The 24,448-nt window shown below is 41.3% G+C and overlaps 1 protein-coding gene across 1 annotated transcript in view; it reads left to right on the top strand.

The window, feature by feature from the left end:
• The window catches only part of LOC128645217 (protein mono-ADP-ribosyltransferase PARP14), a 374,228-nt gene that overhangs the window by 136,866 nt on the left and 212,914 nt on the right, over positions 1-24,448 (top strand). Inside the window, exon 9 of the mRNA XM_053698041.1 lies at positions 3,642-3,729. Within this exon, the coding sequence (XP_053554016.1) occupies positions 3,642-3,729 (88 nt within the window). The remainder of the gene's footprint in view (positions 1-3,641; positions 3,730-24,448) is intronic.

Below are 24,448 nucleotides of genomic sequence, written 5' to 3' on the forward strand. Positions count from 1 at the left end.
GTTCTGGATCCTTGGGCGCTAGAAATAGTCTCCCAAGGTTATCTTCTGGAATTCTAGGGACTTCCCCCAAGGGGGAGGTTCCACAGGTCTCAGTTGTCTTCAGACCACATAAAAAGACAGGCATTCTTACATTGTGTAGAAGACCTGTTAAAAATGGGAGTGATTCATCCTGTTCCATTAAGAGAACAAGGGATGGGGTTCTACTCCAATCTGTTCATAGTTCCCAAAAAAGAGGGAACGTTCAGACCAATCTTAGATCTCAAGATCTTAAACAAGTTTCTCAAGGTTCCATCGTTCAAGATGGAAACCATTCGAACTATTATTCCTTCCATCCAGGAAGGTCAATTCATGACCACGGTGGATTTAAAGGATGCGTATCTACATATTCCTATCCACAAGGAACATCATCGGTTCCTAAGGTTCGCATTCCTGGACAAGCATTACCAGTTCGTGGCGCTTCCTTTCGGATTAGCCACTGCTCCAAGGATTTTCACAAAGGTACTAGGGTCCCTTCTAGCTGTGCTAAGACCAAGGGGCATTGCTGTAGTACCTTACTTGGACGACATTCTGATTCAAGCGTCGTCCCTTCCTCAAGCAAAGGCTCACACGGACATCGTCCTGGCCTTTCTCAGATCTCACGGATGGAAAGTGAACGTGGAAAAGAGTTCTCTATCTCCGTCAACAAGGGTTTCCTTCTTGGGAACAATAATAGACTCCTTAGAAATGAGGATATTTCTGACAGAGGCCAGAAAATCAAAGCTTCTAGACTCTTGTCGGATACTTCATTCCGTTCCTCTTCCTTCCATAGCTCAGTGCATGGAAGTGATCGGGTTGATGGTAGCGGCTATGGACATAGTTCCTTTTGCGCGCATTCATCTAAGACCATTACAACTGTGCATGCTCAGTCAGTGGAATGGGGATTATACAGACTTGTCTCCGAAGATACAAGTAAATCAGAGGACCAGAGACTCACTCCGTTGGTGGCTGTCCCTGGACAACCTGTCACAAGGGATGACATTCCGCAGACCAGAGTGGGTCATTGTCACGACCGACGCCAGTCTGATGGGCTGGGGCGCGGTCTGGGGATCCCTGAAAGCTCAGGGTCTTTGGTCTCGGGAAGAATCTCTTCTACCGATAAATATTCTGGAACTGAGAGCGATATTCAATGCTCTCAAGGCTTGGCCTCAGCTAGCGAGGGCCAAGTTCATACGGTTTCAATCAGACAACATGACAACTGTTGCGTACATCAACCATCAGGGGGGAACAAGGAGTTCCCTAGCGATGGAAGAAGTGACCAAAATCATTCTATGGGCGGAGTCTCACTCCTGCCACCTGTCCGCTATCCACATCCCAGGAGTGGAAAATTGGGAAGCGGATTTTCTGAGTCGTCAGACATTGCATCCGGGGGAGTGGGAACTCCATCCGGAAATCTTTGCCCAAGTCACTCAGCTGTGGGGCATTCCAGACATGGATCTGATGGCCTCTCGTCAGAACTTCAAAGTTCCTTGCTACGGGTCCAGATCCAGGGATCCCAAGGCGGCTCTAGTGGATGCACTAGTAGCACCTTGGACCTTCAAACTAGCTTATGTGTTCCCGCCGTTCCCTCTCATCCCCAGGCTGGTAGCCAGGATCAATCAGGAGAGGGCGTCGGTGATCTTGATAGCTCCTGCGTGGCCACGCAGGACTTGGTATGCAGATCTGGTGAATATGTCATCGGCTCCACCTTGGAAGCTACCTTTGAGACGAGACCTTCTTGTTCAGGGTCCGTTCGAACATCCGAACCTGGTTTCACTCCAGCTGACTGCTTGGAGATTGAACGCTTGATCTTATCGAAGCGAGGGTTCTCAGATTCTGTTATCGATACTCTTGTTCAGGCCAGAAAGCCTGTAACTAGAAAGATTTACCACAAAATTTGGAAAAAATATATCTGTTGGTGTGAATCTAAAGGATTCCCTTGGGACAAGGTTAAGATTCCTAAGATTCTATCCTTCCTTCAAGAAGGATTGGAAAAAGGATTATCTGCAAGTTCCCTGAAGGGACAGATTTCTGCCTTGTCTGTGTTACTTCACAAAAAGCTGGCAGCTGTGCCAGATGTTCAAGCCTTTGTTCAGGCTCTGGTTAGAATTAAGCCTGTTTACAAACCTTTGACTCCTCCTTGGAGTCTCAATTTAGTTCTTTCAGTTCTTCAGGGGGTTCCGTTTGAACCCTTACATTCCGTTGATATTAAGTTATTATCTTGGAAAGTTTTGTTTTTGGTTGCAATCTCTTCTGCTAGAAGAGTTTCAGAATTATCTGCTCTGCAGTGTTCTCCTCCTTATCTGGTGTTCCATGCAGATAAGGTGGTTTTACGTACTAAACCTGGTTTTCTTCCAAAAGTTGTTTCTAACAAAAACATTAACCAGGAGATTATCGTACCTTCTCTGTGTCCGAAACCAGTTTCAAAGAAGGAACGTTTGTTGCACAATTTGGATGTTGTTCGCGCTCTAAAGTTCTATTTAGATGCTACAAAGGATTTTAGACAAACATCTTCCTTGTTTGTTGTTTATTCTGGTAAAAGGAGAGGTCAAAAAGCAACTTCTACCTCTCTCTCTTTTTGGATTAAAAGCATCATCAGATTGGCTTACGAGACTGCCGGACGGCAGCCTCCCGAAAGAATCACAGCTCATTCCACTAGGGCTGTGGCTTCCACATGGGCCTTCAAGAACGAGGCTTCTGTTGATCAGATATGTAGGGCAGCGACTTGGTCTTCACTGCACACTTTTACCAAATTTTACAAGTTTGATACTTTTGCTTCTTCTGAGGCTATTTTTGGGAGAAAGGTTTTGCAAGCCGTGGTGCCTTCCATTTAGGTGACCTGATTTGCTCCCTCCCTTCATCCGTGTCCTAAAGCTTTGGTATTGGTTCCCACAAGTAAGGATGACGCCGTGGACCGGACACACCTATGTTGGAGAAAACAGAATTTATGTTTACCTGATAAATTACTTTCTCCAACGGTGTGTCCGGTCCACGGCCCGCCCTGGTTTTTTTAATCAGGTCTGATAATTTATTTTCTTTAACTACAGTCACCACGGTACCATATGGTTTCTCCTATGCAAATATTCCTCCTTAACGTCGGTCGAATGACTGGGGTAGGCGGAGCCTAGGAGGGATCATGTGACCAGCTTTGCTGGGCTCTTTGCCATTTCCTGTTGGGGAGGAGAATATCCCACAAGTAAGGATGACGCCGTGGACCGGACACACCGTTGGAGAAAGTAATTTATCAGGTAAACATAAATTCTGTTATTTTATACTCTTTTGCATATTTACCTAATCTTTGTATAATGTGTTTGAATGCTTGTGGCTCCAAATCCTATGGGAAATCCCAATCCAAAAAGCAAAAATGTGTTGAACTTAAAATGTAGAAAAATCCTTTAAAAATTTGCTTGAAAAATATTTTCTTATTGATTGGTATACTGATGCGTTTGAAAAGAGTGATATACCTGTGGTGGTGTTGGTTTTTCTAATAATTTGGAACACGTTCAAAAAAACCTCCAAAAAAGCCACCCAATGCACTTTTCATGTGGGTTCCGATTTGAATGGACAGTTGTGTTATTAACAAACATTTAGTTTTAGATAAATTAAATATGTGATATTTTTTGTAGGATTTTTCAGATGAGCTTAAGAATCGAACTAAAGCAAACGCAACTGAGCCCAGTAAACAAACCAACTCAAGTTCTGAAAAAGGTTCAGGTGAGATTTTTTATTATAAAGACTTTCTAAATTGCATTTTTGGGTCAATAAGACTCTGCTATATATTGAAATTGTGGCTATGCTCAGCTGATATATGTTCTCTATTCTAGCTTTCAACTTTTCCATCAAAACCTCTATATACTGCATCTGCTTTTTATTTATTAGAATGTATACACGTATTTAAATGCCATATATTTCATAATATTCTCCACTCCAAGCTGTCTATAACTTAAAATAAAAATATTTAACAAAAATGAAAGACAAATGAAATGAAGAGGAACCCAAACAATTGTATACATGTAAAAAGCATAAAAATATAATATGCAACTGTTTACAAATGTATTCATTTAAAAGCCCTTAAATGGATATAAAACAGAATGCGATTTTAATATAAAGGCCTAGATTATGATTGGAGCTAAATATTGCACTTTCGGGAGCAAGATATTGCCGCTCCACTCGGTAATACCAGCGCACGTAAATGTTCCCTGGTACTACAAGTCGGGGGCAATGCGAGCACGAGAGCGTGCTTCCAAAAGTTCCAATGGGAGCCTTGTTTTCATGCTGTGAGACCCTGCAAACCACCTAGCATAGCAAAATAAAAAAATGTGTGTGAATATATACATATATATTAGTGTTTATATGTGTATATACACATATTAACACGTAAATATATATGTATATAAGCATATACATTTAGAGTAAAAACACAGTCCCTATTCACTGCTATGTATAGGCACTTTCAGTGCCGATTTTATTTTTCAAACACCCCACATCACCTCACTTTAAAACCTTATAACTACTTTGTGCAGTTTTTTTTATTAATTTTTAATTTATTTTAAAGAACTGTCCACTTTATTTGGGAGGCAATTGGGGCAACTTTTTATTATTAACCAGAGGTCTGACCTCTGGTTAATTGAGCTTAGCGCAGGGGCGTATTATAGCCTAGGCCAACAAGGCCTGTGTCTAGGACCTATGATTAACAACTAGATGTGTCCATGCCTTCTCTCTGCAGTGTGTGTTCCTATCAGCGCCGCCATGTCTGGGACTACTAGCTCCGAGGTGGGTGACATGGGATGTGAGGAGACGAGGGCCAATTTTTTTAACTTTATTGGCACAAAAAGCCTCCGTCTGAAGTGGCAGGTGTGCTGTGTGAGAGGCACTCTGTGCTGTGGATAAAGGCCTTGTCAGGGGTATGAGGCTAGAAGGAAGGTTAACTTGTGGAACCTTCATTTTAATTAGGAGTAGTATTGGCCTGGCTTCTAATTGTGTTCATTTAACATGCTGCAATGTGCCAGCCATTGTTACCAACAATGTGGTGCTACAGCAAATCATATGCCAATAACAAATAATGGCTTTAAAGGGACAGTCAACACCAGAATTGGTGTTGTTTAAAAAGAAAGATAATCCCTTTATTACCCATTCCCCAGTTTTGCATAACCAACACAGTTATAATAATACACGTTTTACCTATGTAATTACCTTGTATCTAAGCCTCTGCAAACTGCCCCCTTACTATTTCAGTTCTTTTGACAGACTTGCATTTTAGCCAATCAGTGCTCACTCCAGGGTAACTTCATGTGCATGACCTCAATGTTATCTATATGAAACACATGAACTAATGCCCTCTATTGGTCAAAATGCATTCAAATTAGAGGCAGTCTTCAAGGAAATTTGCATATGAACCTCCTAGGTATAGCTTTCAACTAAGAATACCAAGAGAACAATCAAAACTGGTGATAAAAGTAAATTGGAAAGTTGTTTAAAATTACATTCCCTATTTAAATCCTGAAAGTTTATTTTTTGTACTTGACTGTCCCTTTAATAGTTATTTACTTCTGTGTCCCATAATGGTATATAAATATACCTGGTTCCTCAGTCTGTAATCATGTACAACTACACTATGGGTATATGTTTTTATTAGTGAGCCCCTCTCACTATACCGTCCCCTACTTACTGAATTGTCACTTTGTATTTCTTACTTCACTGTCCCTCTCACTATACCGTCCCCTACTTACTGTAATGTCACTTTGTATTGCTTACTTCACTGTCCCTCTCACTATACCGTCCCCTACTTACTGTACTGTCACTTTGTATTGCTTACTTCACTGTCCCTCTCACTATACCGTCCCCTACTTACTGTACTGTCACTTTGTATTGCTTACTTCACTGTCCCTCTCACTATACCGTCCCCTACTTACTGTACTGTGACTTTGTATTGCTTACTTCACCGTCCCTCTCACTATACCGTCCCCTACTTACTGTACTGTCACTTTGTATTGCTTACTTCACTGTCCCTCTCACTATACCGTCCCCTACTTACTGTACTGTCACTTTGTATTGCTTACTTCACTGTCCCTCTCACTATACCGTCCCCTACTTACTGTCAGTACAATAATTAGGTAGGATAACTCCTTGGGTGCCAGGGGACATATCTATTGCAGACTCAAAATCCATTCAGAAAGTTAGAGTGAGGTAATTTTTTTTTTTTTTTTTAATTTCTCGCCCTCCCTTCCTCCTTTTATCTTCCTGCCTCTCCTTTACTTTGGAAATGCCATTACAAATAATTTAAAAAAAAATAATTTTATTTCTTTTACAAGATATGACGAGTCCACAGATTTCATCCTTACTTATGGGATATCGCCTCCTGCTCAGCAGGAGGAGGCAAAGAGCTCCACAGCAGAGCTGTATAAATAGCTCCTCCCTTCCCTCCCACCCCAGTCATTCTCTTTGCCTGTGTTAGTTCGATAGGAGCTGGCAAAGTGAGGTGTTAGTAAAGATTCTTCAATCAAGTATTTATTATTTTTTCAAGTGATGCCATTGTATGCTACTTTGTGCTGGGGTGTAGCCTAGACCAAATCACTCTCTTCAGTTAAAAAGAGAAGCATTTGGTGGCCTTTAAGCAATGGGAACTTGTGGGACATAATTCTCACTGCGCCTTCCATACTGTGATGCTACCCTTTCTGTGATGGCCTAAGCTGAATCTAACTCAGGCTCCATTGTTTTGCAGGACTACAGGAGGGACCCAATGGACCTTTGAACCCTGTTGAGGCTGTCTTGCTGTCGGACAGCATTAGAGGTAAGTGCAGCTTTATTTCTCTACAGGGAAAGCTTTTCTGCACTTCTGTAAAATAGGGGACTCAGGGGCTCTGTCGGTAAAAGAGCTTTTCCCTGACAGCTTTATCAGACTGGGACTTTGTCTCACTCACAGTTGACTCACATGGCGACTTATTTTATTATCAGCTTGTGTGACTTTGGGCCCACCACGTTGACATTAATTTGGCCATTGCTGGCTACCAGCTTCCCTTTACATGGGACATAGTGAAATGGTCTGTGTGATGGCGACCGGGAGATGGTTGTTTTCGCTCATGAGGGGCGGGACTTTCGTAGTCTCATTAGCTGTATGTTATGTCCGACTAGACTGTGTGTCACGGCTGACTAGACTGTGTGTTATGGCCAACTAGACTGTTTTTTAGAGCAGCAGGCTACTCAGTTTTTGCTGGTGCATGTCGCTCCCGGTGCCTTTATATATAACAATGGTGACCGGGAGATAGCAGGCAATACGCCCATGAGGGGCGGAGTTCATCAAGGGGCGCCAAGGTAAAGGGCGCCGAGATCTTTTTCCTCCTTATAACATATATGTAGTAGAGAGCGGAGGATTCTTACTTTCCTAAGGGGCCATAGAGATTTTTCTTCCTAATTGCAGAGTTGTACACTAGCAAGGAACGAAGGACTCTAGTTTTAGACTTGTGCGCTCTGTATTGCGCACTTCACATATCACTTCCGGTTATCGGAAGCTATGGTGCTGCAGTTGTCGCACGGTCGCATTTGTTTGCGTTCCAAGCTTTCACTGGGTTCACAGAATACTCAGCTAAAAGTACTCTTTACATTAAATCATTGCAGCTTAACATGCTATAAAGAAATGTCTGCTTTCTCCGTTGTACACTAGGAGTTGAGGCAGCTCACAAATATTAAAGTGTTACTTTGGGGTTTAAAGAAACAGTCCCGTTTTTCTTTGAGTTAATTTATTACAGTATTTTAACTGTTATTTTGCTAATCCATCCTTTGTGCTTGAAGGGTTATCAACATACATAGATCTAGAGATCTTTCTTTTGCAAGATGTACCGAGTCCATGGTTTCATCCTTACTTGTGGGATATTATCCTTCCCAAAAGGAAGTGGCAAAGAGAGCACCCACAGCAGAGTTGTCTATATAGCTCCCCCCTTAACTCCACCCCCCAGTCATTCTCTTTGCCGGCTCTAAGCAGGAAGGGTAAAGTGAAAGAGGTGATAAACTGTTAGTTTTTATTTTCTTCAAGCAAGAGTTTGTTATTTTAAAATGGTACCGTTGTGTACTATTTACTCTCAGGCAGGAGATGGATGAAGATCTTAGCATTTGTAACTAAGGTTCACTGCTGTTCCCACAGAAGCTGAGGAGTACAGGAAAACTTCAGTGTGAGGAACGGTTTCATGCTATGCAGCAATGAGGTATGTTCAGTCATATTTTTTCTGGAGAGACTGTGATATTTCAGAAAGACTTACATTATACCCAGGAGGGTAAGCAGTAATCCTAGAGCTAAAAAGAAGGGCATTACTTAGCTTGCTTATGGGGCCAATTACATATATGGTTGTCACTGAATGTAAAATGTTTGTGTGCAAACGTTTTTTGGATGGGAGGGCTTTAACGTTTTTTGTGGGCAATAAATGTTTTGGGTAACTTTATTGGGACACACATGGCTTATTTTTAGGGTCTTGGAACCCACATGGCTAGTTATAACCGCTCTGGTGCGGTTCTTTAAGGCTCAGGGAACATCGAGTGAGATGGGCGGGGCCTATTTTCGCACCTCAGATGCGCAGTTAGTTTTATCAGCAAGCAGCAAGCTCTAACTCCTGAGGGCCCTGGTGTGTGTTTTGGGCCAAATCAAAGCTTTTACCCCACATTTTCGATCCCTGAGGGCAGGTAGGGCCACAGCAGGGCTGTGGCAAGGTGCTGAGGTTTTTTTTCCCGGATCTGGGCCTATTTTCGATCCGGTTTGGACATTAAGGGGTTAATTGCTAAAAAAAATTGTAGTGCTATCTTAACTACCTATAGTGGGTCTACATACAACATTTTAAAAAAATTGGTGCATGTTTAGACTGTTTTGCAGAACGTGTATACTTTTTTTCTCTTAAAGGCACAGTACCGTTTTTTAAGATTGTTATTTTTTTCACTAAATAAAGTGTTTTCATGCTTGTTTATATTCATTACTAGCCTGTTCAACATGTCTGACATTGTGGAAAGTCAATGTTCAATATGTTTAGAAGCCATTGTGGAACCTCCACTTAGAATGTGTCCCTCATGCATCAATAAATTGTAAAGGACATATTTTAGCTAATAAAAGTATGTCGCAGGATGATTCTCAGTCAGAAGGGAATCGGGTTATGCCATCTAATTCTCTCCAAGTGTCGCAACCGTTAACGCCCGCACAAGCGACGCCACGTACCTCTAGTGCCTCTAATTCTTTCACCCTGCAAGATATGGCCGCAGTTATGAATACTACCCTCACAGAGGTTTTATCTAAGCTGCCTGGGTTGCAGGGGAAGCGCAGTAGATCTGGTGTGAGAACAAATGCTGAGCCCTCTGACGCTTTATTAGCCATATCCGATGTACCCTCACAATGTTCTGAGTTGGGGGTGAGGTATTTGCTGTATATGACGGCTAATACATTTTAACTAGAACACCTCAGCTTATTGCTCAGGGAGGTTTTAGCGACGCTGGATGATTGTGACCCTATTGTAGTTCCAGAGAAATGGTGTAAAACTGATGTATTTCCGGTCCCTAGAGGATTTCGGGGATAGACCAGGTTTTCCGTTTTCTCCCCCTCCTACTTTTAAGAAAATGTTTCCCATATCAGACACCATGCGGGATTCGTGGCAGACGGTCCCTAAGGTGGAGGGAGCTATTTCTACCCTGGCTAAGCGTACAACTATACCTATTGAGGACAGTTGTGCTTTCAAAGATCCTATGGATAACAAATTAAAGGGTCTCCTAAAGAAAATATTTGTTCATCAGGGTTTTCTTATCCAACCTATAGCGTGCATTGTTCCCGTAACTACTGCTGCTGTTTTTTGGTTCGAGGCTCTGGAGGAGGCTCTTCAGGTTGAGACCCAATTAGATGATATTCTGGATAGAATTAGGGCTCTCAAGCTAGCTAATTCTTTCATTACAGATGCCGCTTTTCAACTGGCTAAATTAGCGGCAAAGAATTCAGGTTTTGCCATTTTAGCGCGTAGAGCGTTATGGCTTAAGTCCTGGTCTGCTGAGGTGTCATCAAAATCTAAGCTTTTAGCCATCCCTTTCAAGGGTAAGACCCTATTCGGGCCTGAACTGAAAGAGATCATTTCAGATATCACTGGAGGGAAGGGTCATGCCCTCCCTCAGGATAAGTCAAATAATTTTCATTCCTTTCGGAACTTCAAAGGTGGTCCTTCTTCCTCTTCCCCTGCTGCAAGGCAAGAGGGGAACTTTGCTCAATCCAAGCCAGTCTGGAAACCTAAACAGGCCAAGAAGTCTGCTGCTGCCACCAAGACAGCATGAAGGGGTAGCCCCCGATCCCGGGAGCGGATCTAATAGGGGGCAGACTTTCTTTCTTTGCTCAGGCTTGGGCAAGAGACGTTGAGGACTCCTGGGCTGTAGAAATCGTAACCCAGGGGTATCTTCTAGATTTCAAAGATTCTCCCCCAAGGGGGAGATTCCATCTTTCACAATTGTCTTAAACTAGACAAAAAGAGAGGCGTTCTTACGCTGTGTAGAAGATCTATTTACCATGGGAGTGATCTGCCCAGTTCCAAAAACAGAACAGGGGCAGGGGTTCTACTCCAATCTGTTTGTGGTTCCCAAAAAAGAGGGAACCTTCAGACCATTCCTAGATCTCAAGATTCTAAACCAATTCCTCAGAGTCCCATCCTTCAAGATGGAGACCATTCGGACTATTTTACCAATGATCCAGGAGGATCAATATATGACCACCGTGGACTTAAAGGATGCGTATCTACACATTCCTATCCACAAAGATCATCACCAATTCCTCAGGTTTGCCTTTCTGGACAAGCATTACCAGTTTGTGGCTCTTCCCTTCGGGTTGGCCACGACTCCCAGAATTTTCACAAAGGTGCTAGGGTCCCTTCTGGCGGTCCTAAGGCCGCGGGGCATAGCAGTCGCGCCTTATCTAGACGACATTCTAATTCAAACGTCGACTTTCCAACTAGCCAAGTCTCACACGGACTTCGTGTTGGCCTTTCTAAGATCTCATGGGGGGAAGGTGAATGTAAAAAAGAGTTCTCTTTCCCCTCTCACAAGAGTTTCATTCCTAGGGACTCTGATAGACTCGGTGGACATGAAAATATTTCTGACGGAGGTCAGGAAATCAAAGATTCTAGCCACCTGCCGAGCTCTTCATTCCATTCCACGGCTGTCAGTGGCTCAGTGTATGGAGGTAATCGGACTAATGGTAGCGGCAATGGACATAGTTCAGTTTGCTCGTTTACATCTCAGACCATTGCAACTATGCATGCTCAGTCAGTAGAATGGGGATTATGCAGATTTATCTCCTCAGATAAATCTGGATCAGGAGACCAGAGATACTCTTCTTTGGTGGTTGTCACAGGATCACCTGTCCCAGGGAATGTGTTTCCGCAGGCCAGCGTGGGTTATAGTGACGACGGACGCCAGCCTTCTGGGCTGGGGTGCAGTCTGGAATTCCCTGAAAGCACAGGGTTTGTGGACTCAGGAGGAGGCCCTCCTACCGATAAATATTCTGGAATTAAGACCGATATTCAATGCTCTTCAGGCATGGCCTCAGCTGGCTTCGGCCAGATTCATCAGGGGGGGAACAAGGAGTTCCTTAGCGATGATAGAAGTTTCCAGGATAATCCGATGGGCAGAGACTCACTCTTGCCATCTATCAGCAATCTATATCCCAGGGGTAGAGAACTGGGAGGCGGATTTTCTAAGTCGTCAGACTTTTCATCGGGGGAGTGGGAACTCCATCCGGAGGTATTTGCTCAATTGATTCAGCAATGGGGCACACCAGAATTGGATCTGATGGCGTCTCGTCAGAATGCCAAACTTCCTCGATACGGGTCCAGGTCAAGGGATCCTCAGGCAGTACTGATAGATGCTCTAGCAGTACCCTGGTCGTTCAACCTGGCTTATATGTTTCCACCATTTCCTCTCCTTCCTCGTTTGATTGCCAGAATCAAACAGGAGAGAGCTTCAGTGATTTTGATAGCACCTGCGTGGCCACGCAGGACTTGGTATGCAGACCTGGTGGACATGTCATCTTTGCCACCATGGTCTCTGCCACTGAGGCAGGACCTTTTGATTCAAGGTCCGTTCAGGCATCCAAATCTAATTTCTCTGATACTGACTGCTTGGAGATTGAACGCTTGATTTTATCAAAGCGGGGTTTCTCTGAGTCGGTCATAGATACCTTGATTCAGGCTCGAAAGCCTGTCACCAGGAAAATCTATCATAAGATATGGCATAAATATCTTTATTGGTGCGAATCCAAAGGCTACTCATGGAGTAAGATCAGGATTCCTAGGATTTTGTCCTTTCTCCAAGAAGGATTGGAGAAGGGGCTATCAGCTAGTTCCTTTAAGGGACAGATTTCTGCTTTATTAATTCTACTGCACAAGCGTCCGGCAGATGTTCCAGACGTTCAGTCGTTCTGTCAGGCTTTAGTTAGAATCAAGCCTGTGTTTAAACCTGTTGCTCCGCCATGGAGTTTGAATTTAGTTCTTAAAGTTCTTCAAGGGGTTCTGTTTGAACCTATGCATTCCATAGATATTAAGCTTCTATCTTGGAAAGTTCTGTTTCTAGTTGCTATCTCTTCGGCTCGAAGAGTTTCTGAACTATCTGCATTGCAATGCAACTCACCTTATGTTGTTTTCCATGCTGATAAGGTGGTTTTGCGTACCAAACCTGGGTTCCTCCCTAAGGGTGTTACTAACAGGAATATCAATCAGGAAATTGTTGTTCCTTCTCTGTGTCCTAATCCTCCTAAGAAGGAACGTCTGTTGCACAACTTGGACGTGGTTCGTGCTTTGAAGTTTTATTTGCAGGCAACCAAAGATTTTCGTCAAACATCTTCTTTGTTTGTTGTCTATTCTGGTAAGCGTAGAGGTCAAAAGGCTACGGCTACCTCTCTCCTTTTGGCTGAAAAGCATCATCCATTTGGCTTATGAGACTGCTGGACAGCAGCCTCCTGAAAGAATTACAGCTCACTCCACTAGAGCGGAGGCTTCCACATGGGCTTTTAAAAATGATACTTCTGTTGAATAAATTTGTAAGGCTGCGACTTGGTCTTCGCTTCATACCTTTTACAAATTTGATACTTTTGCTTCTTCGGAGGCTATTTTTGGGAGAAAGGTTTTGCAAGCAGTGGTGCCTTCCATTTAGGTTCCTGTCTTGTCCCTCCCTTCATCCGTGTCCTAAAGCTTTGGTATTGGTATCCCACAAGTAAGGATGAAACCGTGGACTCGGTACATTTTGCAAAAGAAAACAGAATATATGCTTACCTGATAAATTTCTTTCTTTTGCGATGTACCGAGTCCACGGCCCGCCCTGTCTATTCAAGACAGATAGTATTTTTTATTGAAAACTTCAGTCACCTCTGCACCTTATAGTTTCTCCTTTTTCTTCCTTAGCCTTCGGTCGAATGACTGGGGGGTGGAGTTAAGGGGGGAGCTATATAGACAGCTCTGCTGTGGGTGCTCTCTTTGCCACTTCCTGTTGGGAAGGATAATATCCCACAAGTAAGGATGAAACCGTGGACTCGGTACATCGCAAAAGAAAGAAATTTATCAGGTAAGCATAAATTCTGTTTTTTATGATTTAAAGGAACAATATCGTTTTGAATGTGTGAATCTTTTGACACATTTCAGATGTTGATTTGTCCTTTTCTCCTTGGTGTCTTAGGACGGAGCAAAAGCACAATACTCTAATGCTACTTTTGAGATGAAAAAGTAGACAGTAATGGTGTCTATATTCTACTCTGCGGTTCCTAGCAAAGACTTGTTTTTTATATTCATAGAACTGTCTTATTCCAGCTGTAATTATGTTATTATTGGGATGTTTCTGCTCGGGAGAAATAGAATGTTATTTTTAAATTTTATTACAATTATTGCGGCTGTTTTGTTTGTTCAATCTGTTAACAACTGAATTTCAAGTTTCTAAGGTTTGCATTTTAGCAAACATTTTCAGTTCATGTCCTTACCTTTCGACCTGGCCACTGTTCAAAGAATATTTACAAGATAAATCGGAGAAGAAAGGTTCCCTGTTTCCAAGGACAAGGGTAACCTTTCTAGGGACCATAATAGATTCCCTGTTAAAAAAAAAAAAAAGAGGAGGTTTTCTGACAGAGATCAGGAAATCTAAGTTATTACATACCTGTCGTGCCCTTCGGTGGCTCAATGTATGGAGGTAATTGGGCTGATGGTGGCGACAATGGATATCATCCCTTTTTTCTTTCATGTAATTAGCAAGAGTCCATGAGCTAGTGACGTATGGGATATACATTCCTACCAGGAGGGGCAAAGTTTCCCAAACCTCAAAATGCCTATAAATACACCCCTCACCACACCCACAAATCAGTTTTACAAACTTTGCCTCCCGTGGAGGTGGTGAAGAGAGTTTGTGCTAGATTCTACGTTGATATGCGCTTCGCAGCAGGCTGGAGCCCGGTTTTCCTCTCAGTGTGCAGTGAATGTCAGAGGGATGTGAAGAGAGTATTGCCTATTTGAATTCAATGGTCCCTTCTACGGGATCTATTTTATAGGTTCTCTGTTATCGGTCGTAGAGATTCATCTCTTACCTCCCTTTTCAGATCGACGATATACTCTTATATACCATTACCTCTACTGATTCTCGTTTCAGTACTGGTTTGGCTTTCTACTACATGTAGATGAGTGTCCTGGGGTAAGTAAGCCTTATTTTTTGTAACACTCTAAGCTATGGTTGGGCACTTTTATATAAAGTTCTAAATATGTGTGTTTAAACATTTATTTGCCTTGATTCAGGATGATCAATATTCCTTATTTCAGACAGTCAGTTTCATTATTTGGGATAATGCATATGAATTAAAACATTTTTTTCTTACCTTAAAAATTGACTTTTTTCCCTGTGGGCTGTTAGGCTCGCGGGGGCTGAAAATGCTTCATTTTATTGCGTCATTCTTGGCGCGGACTTTTTTGGCGCAAAAAATTTCTTTGTCATTTCCGGCGTCATACTTGTCGCCGGAAGTTGCTCGTGTTTGCGTAATTTTTTTGACGTTTTGCGGCAAAAAATTTCGGCGTCACCGGATGTGGCGTCATTTTTGGCGCCAAAAGCATTGGGCGCCAATAATGTGGGCGGCTTTTTTGGCGTTAAAAAATTTGGGCGTCATTATTGTCTCCACCTTTTTTCTCACATTATTTAAGTCTCATTTTTCATTTGCTTCTGGTTGCTAGAGGCTTGTTCATTGGCATTTTTTCCCATTCCTGAAACTGCCTTTTAAGGAATTTGATAGATTTTGCTTTATATGTTGTTTTTTCTCTTACATATTGCAAGATGTCTCAGATTGACCCTGGATCAGAAGCTACTTCTGGAAAAACGCTGCCTGATGCTGGTTCCACCAAAGTTAAGTGTATCTGCTGTAAACTTGTGGTAACTGTCCCTCCGGCTGTAGTTTGTGATGAATGTCATGATAAGCTTGCTAATGCAGATAGTATTTCCATTAGTAATATACCATTACCTGTTGCTGTTCCATCAACATCTTATACTCAGGATGTTCCTGTTAATATAAGAGATTTTGTTTCTAAATCTATTAGGAAGGCTATGTCTGTTATTCTTCCTTCCAGTAAACGGAAAAGGTCTTTTAAAACTTCACATTTTTCAGATGAATTTTTAAATGAACATCATCATTCTGATTTGTCTGTTTCTGATAATGATTTTTCTGGTTCAGAGGATTCTGTCTCAGATATTGACACTGATAAATCTTCATATTTATTTAAAATGGAATTTATTCGTTCTTTACTTAAAGAAGTTTTAATCGCATTAGAGATGGAGGAATCTAGTCCTCTTGTTACTAAATCTACTAAGCGTTTAAATTCGGTTTTTAAACCGCCTACAGTTATTCCGGAATTTTTTCCTGTCCCTGATGCTATTTCTGAAGTAATTTCTAGGGAATGGAATAATCTGGGTAATTAATTTACTCCTTCTAAAAGGTTTAAGAAATTGTATCCTGTGCCATCTGACAGATTAGAGTTTTGGGACAAAATCCCTAAAGTTGATGGGGCTATCTCTACTCTCGCTAAACGTACTACTATTCCTAGGGCAGATAGTACTTCCTTTAAGGATCCTTTAGATAGGAAAATTGATTCCTTTCTAAGGAAAGCTTATTTATGTTCAGGTAATCTTCTTAGGCCTGCTATTTCTTTGGCTGATGTTGCGGCAGCTTCCACTTTTTGGTTGGAGGCTTTGGCACAACAAGTGTCAGATCATAATACTCATAGCATTGTTAAACTTCTTCAACATGCTAATAACTTTATTTGTGATGCCATCTTTGATATCATTAGAGTTGATGTCAGGTATATGTCTTTAGCTATTTTAGCTAGAAGAGCTTTATGGCTTAAAACTTGGAATGCAGATATGTCTTCTAAGTCAACTTTGCTTTCCCTTTCTTTCCAAGGTAATAAATTGTTTGGTTCCCAGTTGGATTCTATTATTTCAACTGTTACTGGGGGGAAAGGAACTTTTTTACCTCAGGATAAAAAATCTAAAGGTAAATATAGGGCTGCTAATCGTTTTCGTTCCTTTCGTCAGAATAAGGAACAGAAGCCTGATCCTTCCCCTAAAGGAACAGTTTCTGTTTGGAAACCATCTCCAGTCTGGAATAAATCCAAGCCTTTTAGAAAGCAAAAGCCAGCTCCCAAGTCCACATGAAGGTGCGGCCCTCATTCCAGCACAGCTGGTAGGGGGCAGATGACGATTTTTCAAAGAAATTTGGATCAATTCGATTTACAGTCTTTGGATTCAGAACATTGTTTCACAAGGGTACAGAATAGGTTTCAAAGTAAGGCCTCCTGCAAGAAGATTTTTTCTTTCTCGCATTCCAATAAACCCAGTGAAGGCTCAAGCATTTCTGAAATGTGTTTCAGATCTAGAGTTGGCTGGAGTAATTGTGCCAGTTCCAGTTCTGGAACAGGGTCTGGGGTTTTACTCCAATCTATTCATTGTACCAAAGAAGGAGAATTCCTTCAGACCAGTTCTGGATTTAAAAATATTGAATCGTTATGTAAGGATACCAACATTCAAAATGGTAACTATAAGGACTATTCTGCCTTTTGTTCAGCAAGGGCATTATATGTCCACAATAGATTTACAGGATGCATATCTGCATATTCCGATTCATCCAGATCACTATCAGTTTCTGAGATTCTCTTTTCTAGACAAGCATTACCAGTTTGTGGCTCTGCCGTTTGGCCTAGCAACAGCTCCAAGGATTTTTTCAAAGGTTCTCGGTGCCCTGCTATCTGTAATCAGAGAACAGGGTATTGTGGTATTTCCTTATTTGGATGATATCTTGGTACTTGCTCAGTCTTCACATTTAGCAGAATTTCATACGAATCGACTTGTGTCATTTCTTCAAGAACATGGTTGGAGGATCAAGCTCATGGACTCTTGCTAATATGAAAGAAATTAATTTATCAGGTAAGTTCTTACATAAATTATGTTTTTGCTCGGTTCCATCTAAGACCTCTACAGCTATGCGTGCTCAGGCAATGGAGCAGGGATTATACGGACCTGTCTCTTCTGATAACTCTAGAGCAGGAGACAAGGGATTCTCTTCAGTGGTGGTTGTCTCTGGTTTCTCTATTCCAGGGAACCTGCTTTCGCGAGCCGGCTTGGGAATTGTGACAACAGACGCCAGCCTTCTGGGGTGGGGATCTGTCTGGATCTCCCTGAGGGCTCAGGGACTTTGGACTCAGTGAGATTTAGGTTCTCCCTATACACATTCTAGAAATGAGAGTAGTTCTCAATGCGCTTCTGGCCTGGCTTCGGTTAGCCGCGGCTGATTTTATCGGGTTCCAGTCGGACAATATGACTTATGTGGCAACTTTCCTGGGGATAGTAATCCCATCAAAATTTTTGGTCCGCAGGAAGTAGTCTGCGGGTCCTTATTCCCCGACGAGGTCCGCTCAGCTTTTCATCCTTCCGAGGTTGATAAAGTGACCTACGCTTTTCAAGTTTCCAATATATACCAAGTGACATGAAACACATTTTAAAAAATGTAGGAGTCTCCCTTGGGGGAGATACATGACAAGATAAAGGCTATGAAACTTGATAATGCCTTTCTTGCAGACGCTTATTTGCAGGTCTTTAGCTGGCAAATAAGAGTTCGGGTTCTGGCCCGCAGGGCCTTATGGCTACGGCCTTGGTCCATGGTTGTGTATTCTAAAGACTAAGTCTTTTATTCTTCTTTACAAGGGTAAGACCTTGTTCGGCCCTGCTCTGCAGGAGATAATTTCTGATATCTTGGGGGGTAAGGGCCATCTTTTCCCGCACAAGATGATTACACTTGAGGGACGACAGACTAAGTTTTGGTCTTTGCGGAATTACAGAGGAATTGTTCCCTCTTTTTCTGCTAAACTGGATTAACCTAAGACTGCATGGAAGCCCTACCTTTCTTGGAAGCTCAAGCGAACCAAGAAGCATGAAACTGGGACTACCTCAGATGAGGGTCATGCTCCTGATCCGATTCGTCCCCATGATCCGAGGAAGAATCCCTGGTTTTTAGACATAGAGTGATCATTCCTGTCCCAGCTAAGTCCTAGAAGTTTCGTTTTTTTTCTCCAGGATAATCTGGAGAAGGGTTTATCTGCTAGTCTAGCAGGTGTACTGGATGTACAATCTTTTTGTCGGGCTGGGTAAGAGTCAGGCCTGTGTTCAAACCAGTTCCTCCTTTATGGAGTCTTATTCTAGTTTTCAGAGTTCTCAAGGGACTCCGTTTGAGCCTATGTATTCCTTAGATATCGTGTTGCTATCTTAGAACATTATTTTTCTGGGTGCTATTTCTTCTGCGCAACGAGTATCAGAACTCTCGGCGCTACAATGCGAATTTCCATACCTTATTTTCCACTCTGATAAGACGGATTGGAGAACGGGTTGTCAGTAGGTTCCTTAAAGGGACAGATTTCTGCTTTGTCTATTTTGCTTCACAAGCGTCTAGAAGATGTTCCAGATGTTACATTTTTTGTCAGGCTCTGACTAGTATCAGGACTGTGTTTAAACTAATTGCTCCTCCTTGGAGTTTGATTTTAGTTCTTAATGTTCTGCAAGGGGTTCCGTTTGAACCTATGCATTCCATAGATATTGAGTTGTTATCTTGGAATGTTTTAGTTTTTGTTGCCTTTTCTTCTGCTCGCAGAGTTTCTGAGCTTCGGCATTGCAATGTGATTCTCCTTATCTTATTTTCCGTGCAGATAAGGTAGTGTTGCGTACCAGACCTGGTTTCTTCCTACGGTTGTCTCAAACAAAAATCTTAATCAGGAAATTGTTGTTCTTTCCTTGTGTACTTATTCTTCTTCTAAGAAGGAGTGACTGTTACATAATTTGGATATGGTCTGTGCCTTGAAGTTTTCTTACAGGCAACTAAGGAGTTTTGTCACTTTTCTTCCCTGTTCGTTTGTTTTTCTTGGAAGTGTAGAGGTCAGAAAGCTACCTCTCTTTCTTTTTGGCTGAAGAGTATCATTCATTTTGCATATGAGACTGCTGGACAGCAGCCTCCTGAACGTATTTTGGCCCATTCCACTAGGGTTGTGGCTTCCTCATGGGCATTTAAACATGAGGCTTCTGTGGAACAGATTTGCAATCTGCAGCTTGGTCTTTTCTTCTCACTTTTTCATATTTTTACAAATTTGATACCTTGCCTCACCTGAGGCTATTTTTGGGAGGAAAGTTCTTCAAGCACTGGTGCCTTCCGTTTAGGTTCCTGTCTTGTCCCTCCCTTTCATCCGTGTCCTATAGCTTTGGTATTGTATCCCATAAGTAAGGATGAAATCTGTGGACTCGTCATATCTCGTCGTAAAAGAAAAGGAAATGTATGCTTACCTGATAAATGTGTTTCTTTTACGATATGACGAGTCCACGGCCCTCCCTGTCCTTTTCTAAGACAGGTCTTTATTTTTGTTAAACTTCAGTCACCTCTGCTCCTTGGCTTTTCCTTTCTCTTCCTAACTTCGGTCGAATGACTGGAGTGGGAGGGAAGGGAGGAGCTATTTATACAGCTCTGCTGTGGAGCTCTTTGCCTCCTCCTGCTGACCAGGAGGCGATATACCATAAGTAAGGATGAAATCCGTGGACTCGTCATATCGTAAAAGAAACAAATTTATCAGGTAAGCATAAATTTCCTTTTTACACCTTGTCCAAAAATAATTATGGCTAAAAAGGCCTAAAACATGGAGGGGCGGGAGCAGATTTTTGAGTTCCTAGGGCAGCAGAAAACCTAAATACGCCTCTGGCGCAAAGTGAAACTACAAGCTTGTAGGAGCATTAACCAGCCACTTTTTATGGCTGGTTATTAAAGTGCTCCCATAAATGTGCGCCACTTGTCATTTAGCCCAAAATGTTTAAAGGGACATGAAACCCCACATTTTCTCTTTTATGATTCAGCATACAATTTTAAATGACTTTCCAATTTACTTCTATCTAATTTGCTTCATTTTCTTAGTATCCTTTGTTGATGGGAGCTAGTTGAAAGCCAATGACAAGAGGAATATATGTGCAGCCACCAATCAGCAGTTTCTGAGCCTACCTAGGTATACTTTTCAACAAAGGATACAAAGAGAACAAAACAAAGTTGATAATAGAAATAAATTGGAAAGTTATGTAAATTGTATGCTCTATCTGAATCACAAAGAATAAAATTGTGTTTCATGTTCTTTTAATTATGTGTAGTTAAAAAATCTTTGCAATATACTTTCATTATTTATTTTGTCCCATTTTACTTTATTTATTTTTTTTAAATCTTTTATTGAGGCTTTAAGTAACAATTTCAACAAGTAATTTGAGGTCAATGTACAAAATATTTCAGCTTCAACATCTTACAGATACAAGCAAGAATCAATGCAATGACCTTCTTACAAACTATCCAACTCTTATACTGTTCAAAATCATAAATTGTATGGTCGTATCTTTTCTCGTGACCTCTCTATTTAAAACGTCTTTTTTCTTTTTTTTATGTATGACATAAAAATCTATTGTACATATATAAGCCTGTATACATTTTAGCTCTGTATAGCGATTAGTATAATAAGCAAACCACAATGTGTTTTATATGTCTTAAGATGTGCATCCTTTTCTCTTTTTTTTCCTTTAAAAAAAAAAATTAAAAAAAAAAAGTGTGTACATAAATTCAAACATGCATATATCTGATATTATTAGTTAGCTCTCTCAAACATACTTATATACAATAGAATTCACTGAAACATAAAATAATGTGAAGTTCCTATTTCTTCAGGAATGAGAAATATCAGTAATACATGCATACGCTTGTAACCATAGTGTTGGTACTGAATAGTAATTTAATAAAAAGCTTCAGAGCATACTACCACCCAGTACCGTGACCAAGAAATACACTGGCTTTTAAAAGAGGTAAAAGTAAGCTTATATCTATAAAAATAACGCTAAATAGTACTTATTGATGTAATTATTAGTTTTTGTTTGATTTATTTCCTTTAAAAGAAATGTTTTATATGGCCCTATATTGCTGTGAGAATAAAAATATTAAAAATAGAATATATATATAGAAAAAATATAGAAACCATTGAAAACTTGAACGGGTAGCTTAGGTATATAAAGTTATTTATATGAGTATATTACTGATAAGTGCGGTAATTATCAAGGGAAACCACAAAGTAAGTTTCTGTTCAAAATCATAAAGAACCAGAATACTATATGAGGAGGGGGGGTAGGAGACCAGCCGGTTTATATGACAAAGATAATCTTATAAGGCCTATGAACAAAGATGGAACTAGGGGGGTTATTATGATATGTCTGGTTAGACACTGGTACATAGGAAATTGTGATTAAACAAGAGTTGATCTCTTGAATTAATATAAAGCTAAGACCACTTCCAAATATGTAAAGAATATTATTATATATATTAGCTCAGGGTAGAAATGCAGGTGTAAATCCCGTCTCCTGAGTGTGGGCCCTACACCCAGCAACAGGAAAATACTGAAATAATACATCTAATACCCAACTTTATAGAAAACATACGTTGATTCCCATCATTTATAAGCTAATATGTATCAAGCTAATATAATAAGGTGGAACACACCACCAAGGGCTTGTTTATATCTATTGAGGAAAAACAATAATAAACACATTATGAGAAAAAAAATCTGTCTCACCATATAAATGACGAATAATCTCAAGCACACTATATAAGAGAATCATACTTATGTGGCTCCACCTATAGGGTTATGAATGTCTAAGAGAACTTATAAGTAGTAATAGCTAAACATAGCATAAAAATAAACTGCAATATATATATATAGGAGTGAAAGCTCATTGCCTTTCTTAAATAAATATAGCGAAATAGGTTATTCTTGTAGCTGACATCTAAGCTAAAATTTAAGTGCATAATGAGCATACCTATCTCAACATCTTAGTGAAAAAGTGGCTTATAATCAGAACATAAATATTGCTAAATACACAGTGTCCCCCAGAATATCAATTTTAAATAATTATAACCACACAAACATATCTCCGCCTTGATACCAGAGAACAAGGAACAACATTTCCTAAATTAAAAAGCAAACTTAGGGTGCAAAAAACCTTTTGTGTCCGGCTAGTAGCCCTTATAAGTTAGTGTCTCTGAAGATGAAATGAAATCAGCGGCTTAATTTGTGCCCTGTTTTCCCAGCAGGGTGTAAAAATAGAGACTGCTATATTAGAAACAGTTAAAGTAATCCAGCGCGGAGCCTTCATTTGAAGTGATATGTGTCCTGAGTCCCTCATGGGAACTTCCATATGTGAAAAGATGGATCTATCCCGATAATGGAACAGAATGTATGTCCTTTATTTAGCCGATTCCAGATAGGCTCCAGCCATGCATTAGGGCCAGCTGATAAAGATGATCCGCAATCAAAGTCTCCATGTAATCCAGAGTAATAGCTTGGATACCCAGTAAGGCCAACATTCCAAATACAATTACTGTGAGATCCTTGTTCATCACCGGAGCCGGCAGTGCATGCATCCACTTGACATGCACTTCCAATTTATAATCCAAGCTAGGATGTTCCAGGATGGGCCTTACTGGTTTAGAGAAAAACAGGTTTAAATCAGCTGCTGCCCCGATAGTATTGCCCATTACGGTGAGCTCACCTGTTTCCAGTTCTTATATATTCTCATGTACAGCTGTAGCTTTAAATGGGATAGCAACCTGACCATCAGTGGCTCCAACCTGTTTAGCTACAACGAAATCGGCACATCCTTCAGTATACAAAAACGGATTTCTATTTCTATAACGCAAGCCTGCATACATAGCCGCTGGCATGGAAACATCATTAGATGATACCTCATTCATAAGAGCCTTGTGTAGAGCTTCTGTGAGGTTGTAGAAGTGGTCGTGGAGAAGCTGCACCATCTCCAATTCCCACATGGCCACAGTCTCCCACATGGTATTATTGCCGTTTAGCTCTCTGGTCCAGAAATATCACACTCCCACACCTCTTTCAAAATTGTCCAGGCACACTAAAAATCTGTCTATGTTTTCCAAGACACACAACTATATAAAGACACCAACCCATAACAGGCCACAGACGGGAGCTTAACAAAAACACTTCCTGTTCTCTGGATAGCTGGTTCCGCCCCTCTCCTTTTACTTTAATTTGACTATGAAAATTGTTGGTTATAGTAATGGGTGCCACCCTGTTTGAACTTAAGTTTATCTATCATGACAGATAAAAAACAGAAAATAAAAGAGTCTGTCGAAACAAGGTTATGTGGAACATATGATTATCTCAAATGGTTTCCACCCAGCCTTGTTTACACAAACAGAGATAAATGGAAAACTAGTTCAAACATGGCGGCACCTGTTACTTTATAGAAACTAAGGCCTAGATTTAGAGTTCGGCGGTAAAAGGGCTGTTAACGCTCCGCGGGCTTTTTTCTGGCCGCACCATAAATTTAACTCTGGTATCGAGAGTTAAAACAAATGCTGCGTTAGGCTCCAAAAAAGGAGCGTAGGGCATTTTTACCGCAAATGCAACTCTCGATACCAGAGTTGCTTACGGACGCGGCCGGCATCAAAAACGTGCTCGTGCACGATTCCCCCATAGGAAACAATGGGACTGTTTGAGCTGAAAAAGAACCTAACACCTGCAAAAAAGCAGCGTTCAGCTCCTAACGCAGCCCCATTGTTTCCTATGGGGAAACACTTCCTACGTCTGCACCTAACACTCTAACATGTACCCCGAGTCTAAGCACCCCTAACCTTACACTTATTAACCCCTAATCTGCCACTCCCGCTATCGCTGACCCCTGCATATTATTATTAACCCCTAATCTTCCGCTCCGTAAACCGCCGCAACCTACGTTATCCCTATGTACCCCTAATCTGCTGCCCTAACATCGCCGACCCCTATGTTATATTTATTAACCCCTAATCTGCCCCCCACAACGTCGCCGACACCTA

Source organism: Bombina bombina, chromosome 1 (genome assembly GCF_027579735.1).
Source record: "Bombina bombina isolate aBomBom1 chromosome 1, aBomBom1.pri, whole genome shotgun sequence".
Taxonomy (NCBI): domain Eukaryota; kingdom Metazoa; phylum Chordata; class Amphibia; order Anura; family Bombinatoridae; genus Bombina; species Bombina bombina.